This window comes from Sinocyclocheilus grahami, unplaced genomic scaffold, assembly GCF_001515645.1.
Source record: "Sinocyclocheilus grahami isolate Dianchi unplaced genomic scaffold, SAMN03320097.WGS_v1.1 scaffold232.1, whole genome shotgun sequence".
Lineage (NCBI taxonomy): Eukaryota > Metazoa > Chordata > Actinopteri > Cypriniformes > Cyprinidae > Sinocyclocheilus > Sinocyclocheilus grahami.
In genome coordinates this window covers 577090-593769 of record NW_015505411.1, presented here as the reverse complement: position 1 = coordinate 593769, position 16680 = coordinate 577090, and the positions used below count along the sequence as shown (strand labels likewise).

The 16680-nt window shown below is 39.3% G+C and overlaps 1 protein-coding gene across 1 annotated transcript in view; it reads right to left on the bottom strand.

Annotated features, from left to right (window-relative positions):
* LOC107597466 (protein furry homolog-like) overlaps positions 1 to 11898 on the bottom strand; it is a 96496-nt gene extending 84598 nt beyond the window's left edge. Inside the window, exon 1 of the mRNA XM_016288538.1 lies at positions 11170 to 11898. Within this exon, the coding sequence (XP_016144024.1) occupies positions 11170 to 11377 (208 nt within the window). The 5' untranslated portion in view covers positions 11378 to 11898. The remainder of the gene's footprint in view (positions 1 to 11169) is intronic.
* Between the last annotated feature and the right edge of the window lie 4782 nt (positions 11899 to 16680).

The following is a 16680-nucleotide window of genomic DNA, read 5'->3' as shown; positions in this document are numbered from 1 at the left end:
TGGAGAGAGTGAATCTGCATTTCATTCAGCTTTCCCTTTCATGCAGATATTTTTATTTATAGTTTCACAAAACTGAAGTCAAACCATTCTGTTTTTGCTTCAAATTTCGAAATTATACAATCCAATTTAGATTAAAAACTGCTCATGTTGCATGTATGCAGCATCTTTGTTTGGATCATGATTACAATACAGTGGTTGCCTCTAATTTTAAAAGGAAAGAGCACAGACAAAGCCTTAGTTTGTTTATATGAAGATATTTACTTTATTTGTGTTACTTATTTATTTGGGGCTTGTTTTAAAATTTCAATTTAGTTTTGTTATTTACATTTACATTATAAATAGTAGCAATAATAAAAGGACACATTTAATTTATAATTTGTCTTAAATCTCATTTTGTTAAAAAAAATTATAATAATCGTGAATCGAATCGAATCGTGAAATAAAAATCGTGAATCGAATCGTGAGTTGAGTGAATCTTTACATCCCTAGTAGCGTCACGTTAGAAAGTGATTGACAATTGGTCATTTTTACTGTCTGTCAGTTGCTGGCTTCATGTCTGAGTGGCTTGTCTTAAAGAGAAAGCATAAATGCATGATATGGTGTAATAATCCATTTAAAAAAAACATCGGCCACATGGAAAGTCTTATCAGCCGATGCCGATATTTTAAAAATTCCAAATATCGGCCAAGGTGATATATAGGTCGACCACTAGTCACAGAAGTGGGATTCGAATTACTAATGACTAGGGCTGTGCGATTAATCGAAATCGTCATAAAATCGTGATTTGAGCGTGTACGATTTCTAAATAGCTTTATAGCACAATTTTCCACGCCCCGACCTCCGACCTGAGTTTGTGGTATGCTATCCGAACCAATCACAATGCAGCCCCTAAATGGAGCACGAGAACAGAACAGACCGGGAGGGCATACAAACGTAACGCCAGGTTCACACACTCCCGTGGTGTGTATTTTTTCTGCGCCCATGTTAACGGATCAGAGCGTTCACACTGTATGTGATTGCGGTCCGGCAGTGCGCTCCAGGAATCGGTGCGTCTGCAGTAGTCATGCTGCGATCGTTTCCGCACGGAGTCTATTTCTGCTGAGCTGCACGCGCTGAAAGTGACAGTGCATTATTCGCAGTAAAAAATAACATGGATTGGCACGGAAATGTAGTAATTACACCATAAATGCATATCAACACATGGCTAGATTTAAAACAAGTAAAAGTGCACTTTTAGATAAACAAGTTAATAATAGATGGCACTCGTGGTGGTAGTTAAAGTTATATTTATTGAGTTTAAACGTGAATATCACTCTTTGATTGACAAAATGCTGAAAAAGCATTTTCAGAAACAACGTTTGGATTTGAAATCAAAATAATGGATAAATGTTGTGTTTGTGGTAAACAGCCGCGAATCAGGAGCTGACTGCAAACGTGTCCTGTGCGAAAGCAAAATGAGTCTGTGCTGCTTCTGCACCGCATACACATACTGTATACGCACTGCAGACGGAGTACGTGTGAACTTGGTGCAACAAATTTAGTTCAACATCTGAGGCAACGCCACAAAGAGCTCTATGACCAATGCATGGCAAAAAAAATCCCTGGACACAGGATTTTTTTTTCTTTCTGACATTTCTATTCTAGAGACATTTTATTACACCTTTACTTAGTGATTATTTTGCCTTATGTCTGTTCTAGAGACATGTTACAGCTTTTTGATAAAGCTCTAATTGGTTTTCTTTTGGAAATATGTTTCAAATTCACACCGAATGCATGTATGACTGTAAAGCATGTCTGTGTGTGTCAAAATCGTGACTAAAATCGAATTCGCAAAATCGATCAAAGAAATCGCGATATGTTTTTTTTGTCCATATCGCACAGCCCTACTAATGACTCGTCTACACTGAGTCGATTCTTTCTTTTGGGAGACAATAACTTTATTTATCGTGCACTTTTGCATTCACATACAGCTACATCACACACTGCATGAAAGGCAATATTCAAACGGCATATTAGGGGCACTTTAAAAACACAAGCACATTAAATTACTAAAACGTTTACATTTAAATGAAAACATAAAAAATGAAAGTTTATTAAAAATATTAGTGAAGACCTTTATAGAAATATATACCAATACTAAAATAATAAATACAAAGCATTAAGAGGATATTTCAAACTTAATAATAATAATAATAATAATAGCAGCATATAATACATATAATTTTTGCATTTTGAGTCTATTTATTTATTTCAGTCGCAATTTAGTTAAATTCAAGAGTGGTAACATGAAGAATCAGGTCATTTATAAGCAGAAACTCTGCAACCAGCATTTCCCAGAGCCACTTATATGACGTGCCATATGGGACAACGGTGAAAAAACAGCATGAAGAGAGACTGAAACTGATCCCACACAGGTATGGAAAAAGACATATTGTGCTTTCGGAACAGCTTCAATCATGATATAATTATGATACAGCTATATTGAACTGTGCCATCAAATTGTGTAAAGGTAATGTAAGGTGGTTGGCGATACCCGGTTCAAAAAAATAACCGTCCTCCATCTCCAAAGCCCTGTCACCTCCGATCACAAAGACATTAGTCCATGACATCATCTGACCAGAGGCTTGAGACCAGATAAAAGAGTGCACACAAACAGATTCCACTGATACCACTCACAATTGCTCTTTCTCTCCCTCCCCCCACCTCTCTTTCTCTATATCAGTCTTCTTCAACCTCTCTCCCTATCACTTGACTGTCCCTCCCTGCTGGAGTTATGCAAAGCAAGGCAGCAGCATCGTAAACAAACACTGGGTACAAAAGCCCGTATTGTGGAGACTGCAGCGCAGAGTTTCCACTCCCACACACAAACATAAACAAATGCACATGCACAGACAAACACATTATACTTACGCTTACGGATACACTGAACTGAGCCACTCCAATATGCTGGATAAGTGAGTAAAGAGGCCTTATAATTAGTAATAGGCATGGGCCGATTACCGGTTTCAAGGTATACCGCGATTTGAAAATTTCACGGTTTCAAAACCACTAATATTTTCCGTTATAACGTTCCTGCGGTAAGCGCTGTTTTTCATGTCTCCTCAAAGACTGAAAGTGTAGGAATACCTCAGGTTGAGTGCAGTGTAAAGAGTAACACAACCCTCCTCCTCCTGTTGGTGCGAGCAGTCAGTCACGTGTGTGTAGGATGGCCGAACTTAAGGAGCTTCCCCTGGAACTTACGCGATCGGCAACCGGCCGTTTTTTTGTCTTGTTGCAAGCAACTCGTCTCTGTTCTGGACTTGCACAAACTGCGTTGCAATGCAATCGTTTTTCAAAATGTCACGTATGTGAAAATATGAAGTCTGTAAATGCCCGTTAACAGAGGCCAGAGACGTTGAAGACAGACGCACAGAGAAAAATACTGTAGCAGGCAGATCACTCACTGTTCATGATGCACAAACTATTGGAAGAAAATCCTCAATATTGATTTGGGGGTTTATATGAATGTGTTTCTGAGGGGAACTGACTGTCTTCAGAAAAGTTTACGTGGTATTTTCTTTTAATCTCGTCTCTGTATAGTTTATATTAAAACAGTGTTTCAGTGCAGTGTTGCTTTGTTTACAGCGGTAACCAAGAAAACGCTGTATCTGGTGTTCCAGAAGCGCCTCCTGCTGTCAGAGAGTGAATCTGCATCTCATTCAGAGCATCTGCTGTTTGCTTCGTTCAGGCATGTAGTATAATTTCACAAAGCTAGTCAGAACATTCTGTTTTTGCTTCAAATTGGGTTATCATTAAATCAAATTATGTATATGAAATTATATAACTAAATTAAATGAAATTATATAAATGATATGTATATGAATTATATAACTAAAATTAAATAACTTTAATTACAGATTTAGGTTAGGATAAAGATGCCAGTCTTTATTTTTTTTATTTTTAGGAAACAAATCAAAGAAAAAATAAACTAATAAATATTCTGTATGTTGCTCAAAAACAAAATATATTGTGTTGAGCGGGGAAAAGTTTTTTTTTTATTATTTTTTTACCCAGTAATTTAAAAATAACACATTTTAGAGCTCTAATGACAATACCGTGATACCGGGAAACCATGATATTTTTGCTTAAGGTTATCATACCGTCAAAATCTCATACCGGCCAATGCCTAATTAGTAAGAAAGCAAAAGACCACAAAGGCTTAAGAATTCTGGAAAGGTCAGTTCTCAGTTTTCTGTTTCCACGCAATCTTCTAGAACTTCAATCGGTGGTGCTGAACTGATCGGAATGTTAGTTTTAAACACTTCCTGTGAAAGTGAGCTCACTGTTAATCTCTCATGCACTGATCTGAGAACAGGTGTATGATGACAGAACATGACAATGCAACAAGAATGTTGCATGACATTTAAGTAATAACTCTTTCCAACTAATACTATCTGTTTTTGTCCCTCTACACTAACAAAGCAGTGTATCTCGTCACTTTTGTGTAAGTTAGGTTTGCAAACTGGCTGTTCCCGCATGCACCACACCCAGTAAAATAAGTCAGTCCAGAATCACATGATGGCCAAAGACTGCCATCTCTCACACAGTTTAGGGTAAACAGTAGAATCCTGCTCAACACAGCAGGAATGCTGCTCTATTGTCACAACAGGGTGCGACTGTCACCAAGCACTTTAATATACAGCAAAAGCATACAGAGTCAAATCCAACTCTAGGCTTACAGGACCAGATTTTGGGCAAGATCATAAACACATCAATTCAAACCAAACTCCAGGTTTACAGTAACGAAGCTAAACCAGATTCTGATCTGGAACAAATTCCATTCAAGCTTTACAGTAAATAGATCAGATTCTAATACAAATCAGAAGCACACCATTCATACCCCAGATTTACAGTAACTAAAACCGATTCTAATCCAGATCAAACTTCATTCCAGGTTTTCAGTAACTAAACCATTCTGATTTAGATCAGAAACACCTCAACTCAAAATCTATCCCAGACTTATATCTAAACCAGATATTAATACAAATCAGACTTTGATCCAGATCAAACCCCATCCCGGGTTTATAATCACTAAATCAGATTCTGATCAGAAGTACACTCAAACCCCATCTCAGTTTCACGGTAAATTAAATCAGATTCTCATACAAATCAGAAATATACTCAAACCTCATTCCGGTTGTACAATAACCACAACATATTCTGATCCAGATCAAAAACACATCAACTCAAACCCAAGCCTAGACAGTATCTAACCCAGATGCTGATCCAGATCAGCACATTCAGCCTCAATCAAATCTAATTCAGAAACTGGATGGGAAGATGAAACAGGCACTCTGTTCAGAGATCAACTGCTGATGTTTCAGAAGACAGACTGTAAGTGCTTTTGGACAGTGAGCAGGGCATACGCTGACAGACAGGCGGTTTGTGAAGGCCTTTTTAGTCCCATGAGGCCACAGTGAGAGTGCATTTCCTGTTCTGTGCATTATAGCACCCAGAATTGGGAAAAGTAGAGCCAAAAAAGGAATAAGGCAAATAGAGAGTGAATGATGGAGAGGAAAAGAAAAAGAAGAGGGATAGAGAGAGAAAGAGAGGCTGATCAATATGGACAGAAATTCTATCTGAGGTTGTACTATTTGCTGAAGTTTTTAGCAGGCAGAGGTTTCATTGTGTGAACCTGCATCTCCCATTATGCAAAGTCCAGACAACAGCTGTGCAGAGAAGCTATAGCACAAACGTGAACTTACTGCCATCTAATAAACATCTGAGACATTTCCTTGTTAATGATTTTAACAAGTTTATTTTGGGTTACTAGAGGTAAAACAATTCCCTGTAAAAAAATCAAATGGTACATTCCTTTAAGGAACCATCCAAGGTTTGGATGTTTAAAGGGGTCATATGATGCTGCTAAAAAGAACTTTATTTTGTGTATTTGGGGTAATGAAATGTGTTTATGCGGTTTAAAGTTTAAAAAACACATTTTCCACATACTGTACATTATTGTTTCTCTTCTATGCCCCACCTTTCTGAAACGCGTCGATTTTTACAAAGCTCATCAGTCTGAAAAAGCGAGGTGTGCTGTGATTGGCCAGCTATCCAATGCATTGTGATTGGCCCTCACCATACTGTTGATCCCGTGTCCCGGCCGGAGCAACGAGACAAAAACATTAAAACCCATTACAAATCCTCTTTTGGAAGACCAAACAAAGTAGTTTCACTTTCACAACGAAAAGCACAGTGGCCTAGCGTGAGGGAAAGCCCCGGCTTAGCGTGCGCTGAGGCCGGGATAGAGTGAGCTGAGGCCGGGCTAGCGTGAGTGGAAGCCCCGGCTTAGCGTGAGCTGAGGCCGGGCTAGAGTGAGCGGAGGCGGCGGGGTCGAGAACGGCGCACCCGGCGGATCCAACGAATGAGCGGCAACCACGTGACGACCCCGGGCTGAACTCCGCTTCGTCCACGGTGAAAGCTGATGTATTCCCTCAGCGACCAGCACAGATCAGCTCTAGGCATGACGAAGCAGATATCGTCCTCTTTTGGAAGACCAAACAAAGTAGTTTCGCTTTCACAACGAAACACACAGCGTCTTCACGACATGGCTGCAGCATCAACAATACTACAGTGAGAATAAAAGTTATGCCTTCTTTCTTTGCGTGAACATTTGGGCAGCGTTATGCAAATCTTCCCACACAGTGAGGTAGATATGTGGGGGCGTGTTAGAAAGAGCTGATTTAGGTAGGCGTGGTTGACTCTTAACTTATATAAAGAATCCCTCTTTGGATCTGAGACTTTAGTCTTTGCAACTTTACAGATCTTTTTTATGCACCAAGAGCTTGTAACACTCCAAAGAGAAAAATTGAAATCGCATCAAATGACCCCTTTAAATCAAAGTTCATCTTATGTGTAATGTTGCCTATGAATATAAATTGTGTAATTAGATGTTTATGAATTGTATGTTGTCCATTTGAGTAATGTACCAAGACAGCAGACACCAAATGTAATTTTACACAAATGAAAATGAGGCTGTGGTACTGACACACAGTCAATGGTATCAATGTGTTGTATTCTTGATGTAAATTGTTCTCTCTGGTCAAACGATCCTATCAAACCTGTGATCACAGTACTGTAAAACAAGTAACGTTACCAAATCTGATTTGGCCAAAAGACTACATTGTTTCCAGTAATGTTGGAAGCCAAGTGTTGATGAATTAGCATGAACCGCTTGGTGTTCAGGATTCTGTACTACACTGAAACATTTCAGCTGAATCACATATCAGCAGCAGTGCAAGCTAGAGACCGCAGGACACTGCACACCTTGCCAGGAACAAGCGCACCTGTCAGCACCAAAGCAACAAACACACTCTGCAGAGAGAGACATTATTGCAAAGCGGTGAAACCCAGTGTGTTGGAGAGAGAGAGAGAGAGAGAGAGAGAGAGAGAGAGAGAGAGAGAGAGAGTGAGTGAGAGAGAGAGCAAGAGAGAGGGACAGTGGGCATGCTAGACTAAAATTTCCACTGATCGCACCTCTTGAGTCAGCAGAGACAGTCACACACATCAGCACCAGATCTCTATAACACCCTCTATCCCAAAAACTGACAAAACACAGCTAAATACAGTACACTGAGTCATGAGAGAGAAGAAAAGAGCAAACAAAGTAACAAATGAAGAAGTAAAAGAGGAAAAAAGAGAAATGCAAGAATGAGAAACTGAATGAAAGAAAAAAGAATGAGCAAATGCAAGAACAAGTGAAAAAGTATAAGAGAAACAAACACAAGTGAGACCAAACGGAATGGACTGAAAGAAAGAAATAATTAAAGTATGAATGAGCAAAAGTAAAACAAGAAAATGGAAAAAAATAGCAATAAACGAACAAACGAAAGCAAGCAAAAGAACAAATGAGTGAAAGGTGGGCAAGCAAAGGGAAAAGTGAACCAACGAATGGAAGCAAAAAGGGAATGAACAGAAACAAAATGACAACCGAATAGAAGGTGAATGAATGAAAGCAATCAAAATAGAAAGCGAACAAAAATGTGAAAATTAAAAAAAAGAAAAGAAATGGAACAATTTAAAAAAATGAACAAATAAAAAAAATAAAATAAAGTGAAATGTGAAAATGTGAGATGGAAAGAACAAGAGAAACAAGAAAAAAAACAATGATCAAACAATGATTGAACAAATGAAACCAAGCAAAAGCGAGTTATGGGGGGGAGTGAATGAACGGAGTGGTAAAGATTCCGTTTTTTTTTATGGTTTAACTCTGGTTAAATTACATTATTAATCAAAAAGCATGTCTAATTAATTAAAATCATGAAACTTAAACAATTTAACATCAAATTATTAAAAGTTTAACAAATATTACGTTTAGGGCCCTATGAAATGTTTTATTTGTCCAACCTTATGTTTTATTGTAACCAAATTCTGTTTTAGCATGTCTAATTTGAAAGCATAAAACAAGTTTAATTTATTCTTACAATAGCCTTATGATTTTTTTGCTCAGAAATTCTGCGTTGTGTATTTACATTTAGTTTTAAGGCATAAAACATTCATTTAATCTATCTTTTAAGTAATGAAAATTAAACAAATTTTATTTTTTGGAAAATACACCGGAAGCGTCACGAATGTTTCAGTACGAGTACTACACAAAACCACGCATCTGTGCCATTCATTAACACAGAGACACGCAGAATTCATATTTAAATATGAATCGTTTTGCGGCTTAATATTTACAAATACTAGTGGGAGTGGGCTTACGTGTGTGTGTGTGTGAGCGCACGCGGGGCGGAACTCTGCTGTGCGTGATACAGAGAGCGCGACCATAACGTAGAGACTGAAATGACATGCCGTCGTGTAAATAAGACAAATAACATAAGGCTATTTAGTTTGCTTAATAAAAAAACAAGGTACAGACATGTTCTATAAGAAAGGTAACTTTAAATGACATCTGTTGTGATCTGGCGCTATAGAGAAAATTTAATTAAATAAAATTAACTTGACCTTCAAGGGGGGGGGGGGGTGCCGCCCCCCTAAAATAATGGCAGGGGAAACACTGAGGGTGAACGAACAAAAGAAAAGGCAAACAAAATGTGACGAAAAAATGGGGGGGGGGGGGAATGAAAAAGTAAAACAAAAAGGAAAGTAAAAAATGAAAAAGAATGAGGAAATGAAAGAAAGAAAGCAGCAATGAACTAACAAACAAAAGCAAAGTAATAAAAGGGAGAGAAAGAGCAAATAAGCAAAAGGGAGTGCAAGAGTGAAAGAAAAAAAGAAATGAAGGCGATAAATACAATTTATTGCTGATGAACTGCATTTTATTTTTTGTCAGCTTTGTCAACCCCAGTGTTCAACTTTATGAACCGTTTGCATGTGTGGCCTGTTCTTAACTTGCATTTCTGCTCATCCAGTCCTGATTATGAATCACATGCTGCCTGAAAGAAACCCCCACATGCACAAGCACTCATTTTTCCAAGATAAACTTCCATTGCAGTTTAATGAAGTGAAGTCTGATCACATGACAGAGCAACTGTGTCTGTTTGACACTGTGATCACTGATTCCAGATCAGTGGCCCTGGAAAGCCCTGGAGAGGACCAATATTAGACACACAACATACTGCAGAGTCTCCATATCCTTCCTCCTCCTGCATACAGCTCATGTGCACGCAGCAACATCCAGAGCAGAAACACAAACAGAAGCACCATCAAAACACCACTAATATCAGCAGCAGCAGCAGAGAACATCAGTTATGTAACGCACTGAAGAAGGCAGATCTATGTGATTGTGTCTGTAAAGCTGCCTTCCAGCTGAAGAAACAGGTTGAGCTGGGAACAGGCACTACCCAACCAAATAGAAAAATGTTCCTGCCAACGCTGACTCATTCAATATCCATTGAGAAACAAATCAAAGCAATTAATGAGAATATGCATCTAAAGCTTCAAGGTTCAACTACAGGCTAAAATCAAAGAGGTGGTTGATTATTTGTAAATCTAGTTACTGCAAAGGAAAATTGTCCAATAATTAAAACAATAAGATAAATTTGAGAGACTTTTGAAAGGTTTACCCTGTCTAAAAAGGTGACGGTACATGAGAGCTGTTTGTTATTATTGACACTTTGCACTGTGCAGAGAACTTGCAAGCATTCTCAATTATCAAAACAGCTCGTCCTGACAACGACTGATTAAATGCTGTTGTCATCATTAAACTGCAAATACTTGTGCGTGTGTGTGAGCACATGCTTGTCACTTGGTAACTACTTATTTTAACTGTTGTTGTGAACTCCTTAAAAATTTCAAATCACTTTATATTTGTACGTTTTACATTTTAAACCACTTTTGCCGACAAGGTATATCATATTATACACTTTTAGGGACATGTTTTTTTTTGTTTTTTTAAGAAATTTATATTTTATTTATCAAGGATGCATTAAATAGATCGAAAGTGACCGTAAAACATTTATAATGTTACAAAATATTTATATTTCAAATAAATGCTGGTCTTTTGAACTTTCTAATCTTCAGTTTCCACAAAAACAAAGCAGCACAACTGGCTGATGAGAATTCATTTACATTTGAAAATATATCAAAAACAGAAAACAGTTGTAATAATATTTAACATTTTTACTGCATTTGGTCAATTCAATAGATTAAGTGATACTGAGTTGCAGTACCTTAAAAATATAGTTACTTGAATAAGAGTGACTGGTATGGAGCATTTAAACACACTTGGGAACATCGGTGTGTCCGAAAGAAGTCTCTTATGCTCACCAAAGCTGCATTTATTTGATCAAACACACAGTAAAAAACTACTACAATTGATATTATTTCACTCATGATAATACTGCTCCCTGACTGGCCTGAGATGGCCAGAAAGATTGGGAGACAAAGTTTGGTATGTAACATGTACTGTAATGTGCTTTCTGCATTTGTATTGCATAAAATACTTTAAAATTCCTGGTTTTATAATTCTCACTGATGACCAACTTAAGACTTTGCAAACAGTTCGGTTACACAAAGCATTTGCTTGTTCCCTCTTGTCTGCGATTTATCTTATATATCACAGCTGAACTATAAACAAAAATGGTGCAAACACGACACCTTGCACACACACCTCCAAATCAAACATTCCTCTCTGCGACAGTTAAATTAATGTTTGAATACCCGTCCCTTCCTCTTTCCTGACGGTACCTTTGGCACGATGTCGTTGAAGACGGACAGCCGGCCGGCTAGTCAGACTGGATCCATCTTGCTCCTCTTCATTGGCCTGTGAAACCAGCCTCTTCATCCTTAGCAAGCGAGGGCCGGTCTCCCGTGGCCACACTCCCCCCGCGTCCGTTGCCGGCAGTCCGCCGTCCCCGGAGATGACTGTGGGAACGAGACTCTTGAAGAATTCCATGTTTGCACTGCAACTCTTTCACTCCAAGCGCCTGTGCGGGCGCACGGTAACGGCCCTGCCACCCACCATCACCTCTTGAGGAATCAGGCCGCCTGGGACCAGACAGACGACCGCAGAACAGCTCCTCCGCCCAAGCAAAACCACAGCTTGTCAAACTTGGACTTCACCACAGGTTCCTCTTTGTCGTGTCAGTTAAAACTAGAAGTCTCTATATACACAAGCACCCAGACAAAGTGGATATGATCTCTTATCGTAGTGCAGAAGCTGATGGTGGTAAATCCAAGACGACAAATGCTGGAATTAGGTAAAAGTGAGCACTTGTAAATCCAGTCACTGCGTTCTTCCACCTGCCTGATATTCCCCACATGCCAGCTGTGAGCACTTTGCAAAACGTAACCTAAAGTTCACTTGAGCTTTCACACAGCGAGAGGCCAACCTTACTACCTGTCTGTTCATGCAGGATAGACTGAACACTTTGATGTGATGATTTGACAACAGTAGGAGGAGCCTTTCAGCTTGAGTGCGTTATCTGGGTGGAGCAAGGACGTGTCCAACGGGTGATAATATACGCCTGGGAGAGCAACCAATCAAAACACAGCTGCTACCAACCACGCCCAGAGGTTTCTCCTTTCTAAAGGAAGGGAGGGAGGGAGGAAGACTCAACTGTCTGTGATGGCTAGAGAGTGCATAACAAAAAGTGATAAGGCTGCTGCTGCGTTCTGATAAGTTTTATCAGGTTTAAAACTAGAGCTGCTCTTCACATTCCCCTCTTAAACACGCATACACAATTCTATCTATAACTTCCCTTACATATTTCCCGTCCACTGAGGGAAAAACTGAATAAAAAATAGCTCAGAAGGCATGCTGTCAAACAGTCAAAGTCTCTCACACCCACACACACACTGATGGTTTCACTTCCAGTTTACAGCAGGGCAGTGGGTGAACAAGTTTATGGGGCATGTTTGATCTGCTTAAAGGGGTCATATGATGCGGTTTCAAGTTTTCCTTTCTCTTAAGAGTGTTACAAGCTGTTCGTGCATAGATAAGATCCCTAAAGTTGCAAAGACTAAAGTCTCAAACCCAAAGAGATATTCTTTATAAAAGTTAGGACTCGTCCATGCCCTCCTAAAACGCCTTGTTTAAACACGCCCCCACGTCTACGTCACTGTGTGGGAAGATTTGCACAACACTGCCCAAACGTTCATGCAAAGAAAGGCGGCGAACTTTGAAAAAACATTGTCTAAAAACAAAACAATGCCCATTTTACTTACTCAGACCATGCGTTATTTGTTCAGTGAAATTATCAATGTGGTCTGGTGAAAGACGGGACCTGAGGCAATTAACAATAAAATTCCTGCACTTGAAAAAACGCGCTCGGCAGGAACTGAAGTCGCAGGCACGCAGAGATAACGAAAAGCAAGCCGATAGAGTTTCAGAAAGCGCCTGGACATCCCGCACCACCACCGAAGTGGGTCTTCGTTAGAGGAATAGACGGCGCGGACGGGATTGCAGCGGCTGCGGGTTGTAGTGAATGACGTGATTGACATTTGCTGGCTTTGGCCAGCCTCTAAGCTAACGCCTACGTACCTGTATTGAATATGATTACGCATCGCTCCAGTAGAGTTATTGTAAGACAATTTGACATTACACAGTTTACTCAAAACTTTTCAGTTTCCTTCTAATTCTAAATAATCCCACACCTTCTCGTCTTTCGCAAGGCCATTTTTGGACTCGCTGCAACTGACACGAAAAAAATGCATGTGAGGACTGAGGTAAAAATGTAGTTTCCGCCCAGATAAACTTAAAAAAATTATGTATTATTTTTCAAACGTTTTCATTTTAACTTATTTAAAATGTTTTAAATGCAACGTTAAAATGATGGTAATGTGAATGATAAAATCCTGTTTTTCTTTTTCTTTTCTGTCATGTAATCGACTATTGTTTTCAGTGTCGACTAGTAGGAGCTGTACCGTTTAGTCGACTAGTCGACTAGACCCGCACATCCCTACTAATCAGTGGTTAAGTTGTATTTACAACTCTGTTCCAGAACAGCTCAAACCAAATATGCAGCACATTTTATGGAGGACTGTTTCCTGGGAGAGTAGCCTACAATGCGGATGTGCACAAAGGCTATTTCTATAAAGTGTGGCAATTCCAACTTTGCAAGGCGCTTCTGACTCAGCCTGATACAGCCTGTAAGTATGTTTTCATATTTAAATAATTTGCCACTGACGATTCAAATGCAAATAGTGTAGAGTAGTGCTTGTTGTTTGTCCTTTCTCAGATCACAAATGCAGACATGGTTTTATGTTTACGCGGCGCGATATGCAACGCAATGCGTAAAAAGACTGTATAAGCCATTATAATTAGTAATTATGTCCCCACAGGATGCAACAAATGCCTCGTTTGTAATGGGTTTTATTGGTTTTGTCTCATCGCTCCGGGACACGGCATCACAGTATGGTAAGGGGCGTAACATTTCCATCACATGCTTGAGGCATTCGGCCAATCACAACGCACTGGATACCTGGCCAATCAGCGCCCACCTCGCTTTTCAGACTGATGAGCTTTGTAAAAATCGACGCGTTTCAGAAAGGCGGGGCATAGAGGAGCAACGATAATGTACAGTATGTGGAAAATAATGTGTTTTTTTTTTACCTTAAAATAAACACATTGCATTACACCAAATACACAAAATAATGTTTTAACTGCACACGTATACATGTGCACCAAACTTTACTCTGGTAAAAACACAAAAACACTCACTTAAAGACTATCTGGACAAATAAAAAGCATATTGGCAAATTTATACAGTGATACAAGAAAAATATTTGAGTTTTCTAGTTGGCTGGATAAACATAAGGTGTCCTGAGGTAAATCAATGGAAATGTTTGCATTGGGAAGCAGTTTTCATAAGGCAGGCCTTTCTGCTGACTCACTGTAACTTATTCAAATGAGCAGGCTCCTTTTGCTGACAATGGACATCGTAATAATGACATTAACTTAATATGGAAAATAGTTTGAATAACATTTACAATTACAACCTTTTAAAAATTGACCTATCAGAAGATAATACCGTTATATTCACACACACATACATATATATATACACATTTAATATATTTTAGCGACGCCACACTTTTGTACAGTAGAGTATATGTATTTTGTAATTAGTTCAAACTGTAGAAGTTTTTTTAAAGGGGTCATATGATGTGATTTGGTGTAATGAAATGCGTTTATGCGGTTTAAGGTTAAAAAAACACATTATTTTCCACATACTGTACATTATTGTTAATCCTCTATGCCCCGCCTTTCTGAATCGCATCGATTTTTACAAAGCTAATTGGTCTGAAAAGCGAGGTGTGCTCTGATTGGCCAGCTATCCAGTGCGTTGTGATTGGCCGAATACCTCAAGCGTGTGACGGAAAGGTTACCATATTGTGATGCCCTGTCCGGCCGAAGCGACGAGACAAAAACATTAAAACCCATTATAAATGAGGCATTTGTTGCATCCAATGGGGACATAATTACGGATTATAATGACTTACATTCTTAAAAATAAAGGTGCTTCAAAAGGTTCTTCAAGCGATGCCATAGAAGAACCATTTTTGGTTCCACAAATAACCATTCAGTCAAAGGTTCTTTAAAGAACCATCTCTTTTCTTACCTTTTTGTAATCTGAAGAACCTTCTTTCGCCACAAAGAACCTTTTGTGAAACAGAAAGGTTCTTCAGATGTTAAAGGTTCTCTATGGAACCATTTAGACAAAAAGGTTCTTCTATGGCATCGTGAAGCACCTATATTTTTAAGAGTGAATACGGTCTTTTTACGCGTTGCGTTGCATCGCGCCGCATAAACATAAAACCATGTCTGCGTTTGTGATCGGAGAAATGACAAACAACAAGTGCTACTCTACACTGCTACAAAACTCGCGTTTGAATCGTCAGTGGCAAATTCCTTAAATATAAAAAACGTACTTACAGTCTGTGAGTCAGAACAGCCGGCATTGTAGTCTACTCTTCCAGGATCAGGAAACAGTCCTCCATAAAATGCGCTGGACATCTGAATATTTGGGTTGAACTGTTCTGGAACAGTGTTGTAAATACAACTTAGCCACTGATTTCTAGTCGTGTCCTCTTTTGGAAGGCCAAACAAAGTAGTTTCGCTTTCACAACGAAACACACGGCGGGCTAGAGTGAGCGGCGAAGGAGACGAAGGAGTGTCCGGCGGGCTTGCGGCAACCACATGTGATGACCCTGGGCTGGACTCCGCTTCGTCCACGGTGAAAGACGACCCGGCGATCCACAGCGCGAAGTTGATGTATTTCCTCAGCGACCAGCACGGATCAGCTCCAGGCATAACGAAGCGGATATCGTCCTCTTTTGGAAGGCCAAACAAAATTGTTTCGCTTTCACAACGAAACACACAGTGCCTTCACGACATGGCTGTGGTGGCAACAACAATACTACAGCGAGAATAAAAATTACGCCTTCTTTCTTTGCGTGAACATTTGGGATGCAAATCTTCCCACATCGTGACGTAGACATGTGGGGGCGTGTTAGAACGAGCCGTTTTAGGTAGGCATGGTTGACTCTTAACTTTTATAAAGAATATCTCTTTGGATTTGAGACTTTAGTCTTTGCAACTTTACAGATCTTCTTTATGCACCAAGAGTTTGTAACACTCCAAAGAGAAAGGAAAAATTGAAATCACATCATATGACTCCTTTTTAAAAGCTTTTCTGAAGAGTCAGTATTATGGGTGAAGAACAAGTCAAAATACAAAACTTTCACAGCAGCACCAGGAGGGCATACAGGAACTCCAGAAGAAGGAAATGACCTCAACATCATACAGAAAGTTTTCGGTTCCTACTGTGGCCTGATATAACCTTATTCGTTCACAAGACTCATATCTCACATAGAGTGACAGAACAGAAAAATGTGTGCAAATGATTCACAGGAAATGATCACACCCTTAAGCTCTGTGTGAACATGTCAGGCAAGCCGTGTAATGTTTCAGTTCTTTAAAGTGTGAGCAGACAAAACATATGCATATAGATTGCTATTAGTGGCCCAAAATAATCTATTAGTGTCTTTTTATGATAGTGTTACCCATTTCTGGTATAAAAAAAAAAAAAAGGCCCTTTAATATCTAGAGACCAACAAATGAATAGTGTTACATAAGCTTTAAGTAGCATGAGAACAAGAAGAATAAGTTCAGACTGAGCTAACTGTGTGCGTGTCCATCGCTCAAATCTCTTTGCAAGTCTGCCATCTAGTGGTGGACAAAGGCAATCCCAGCAA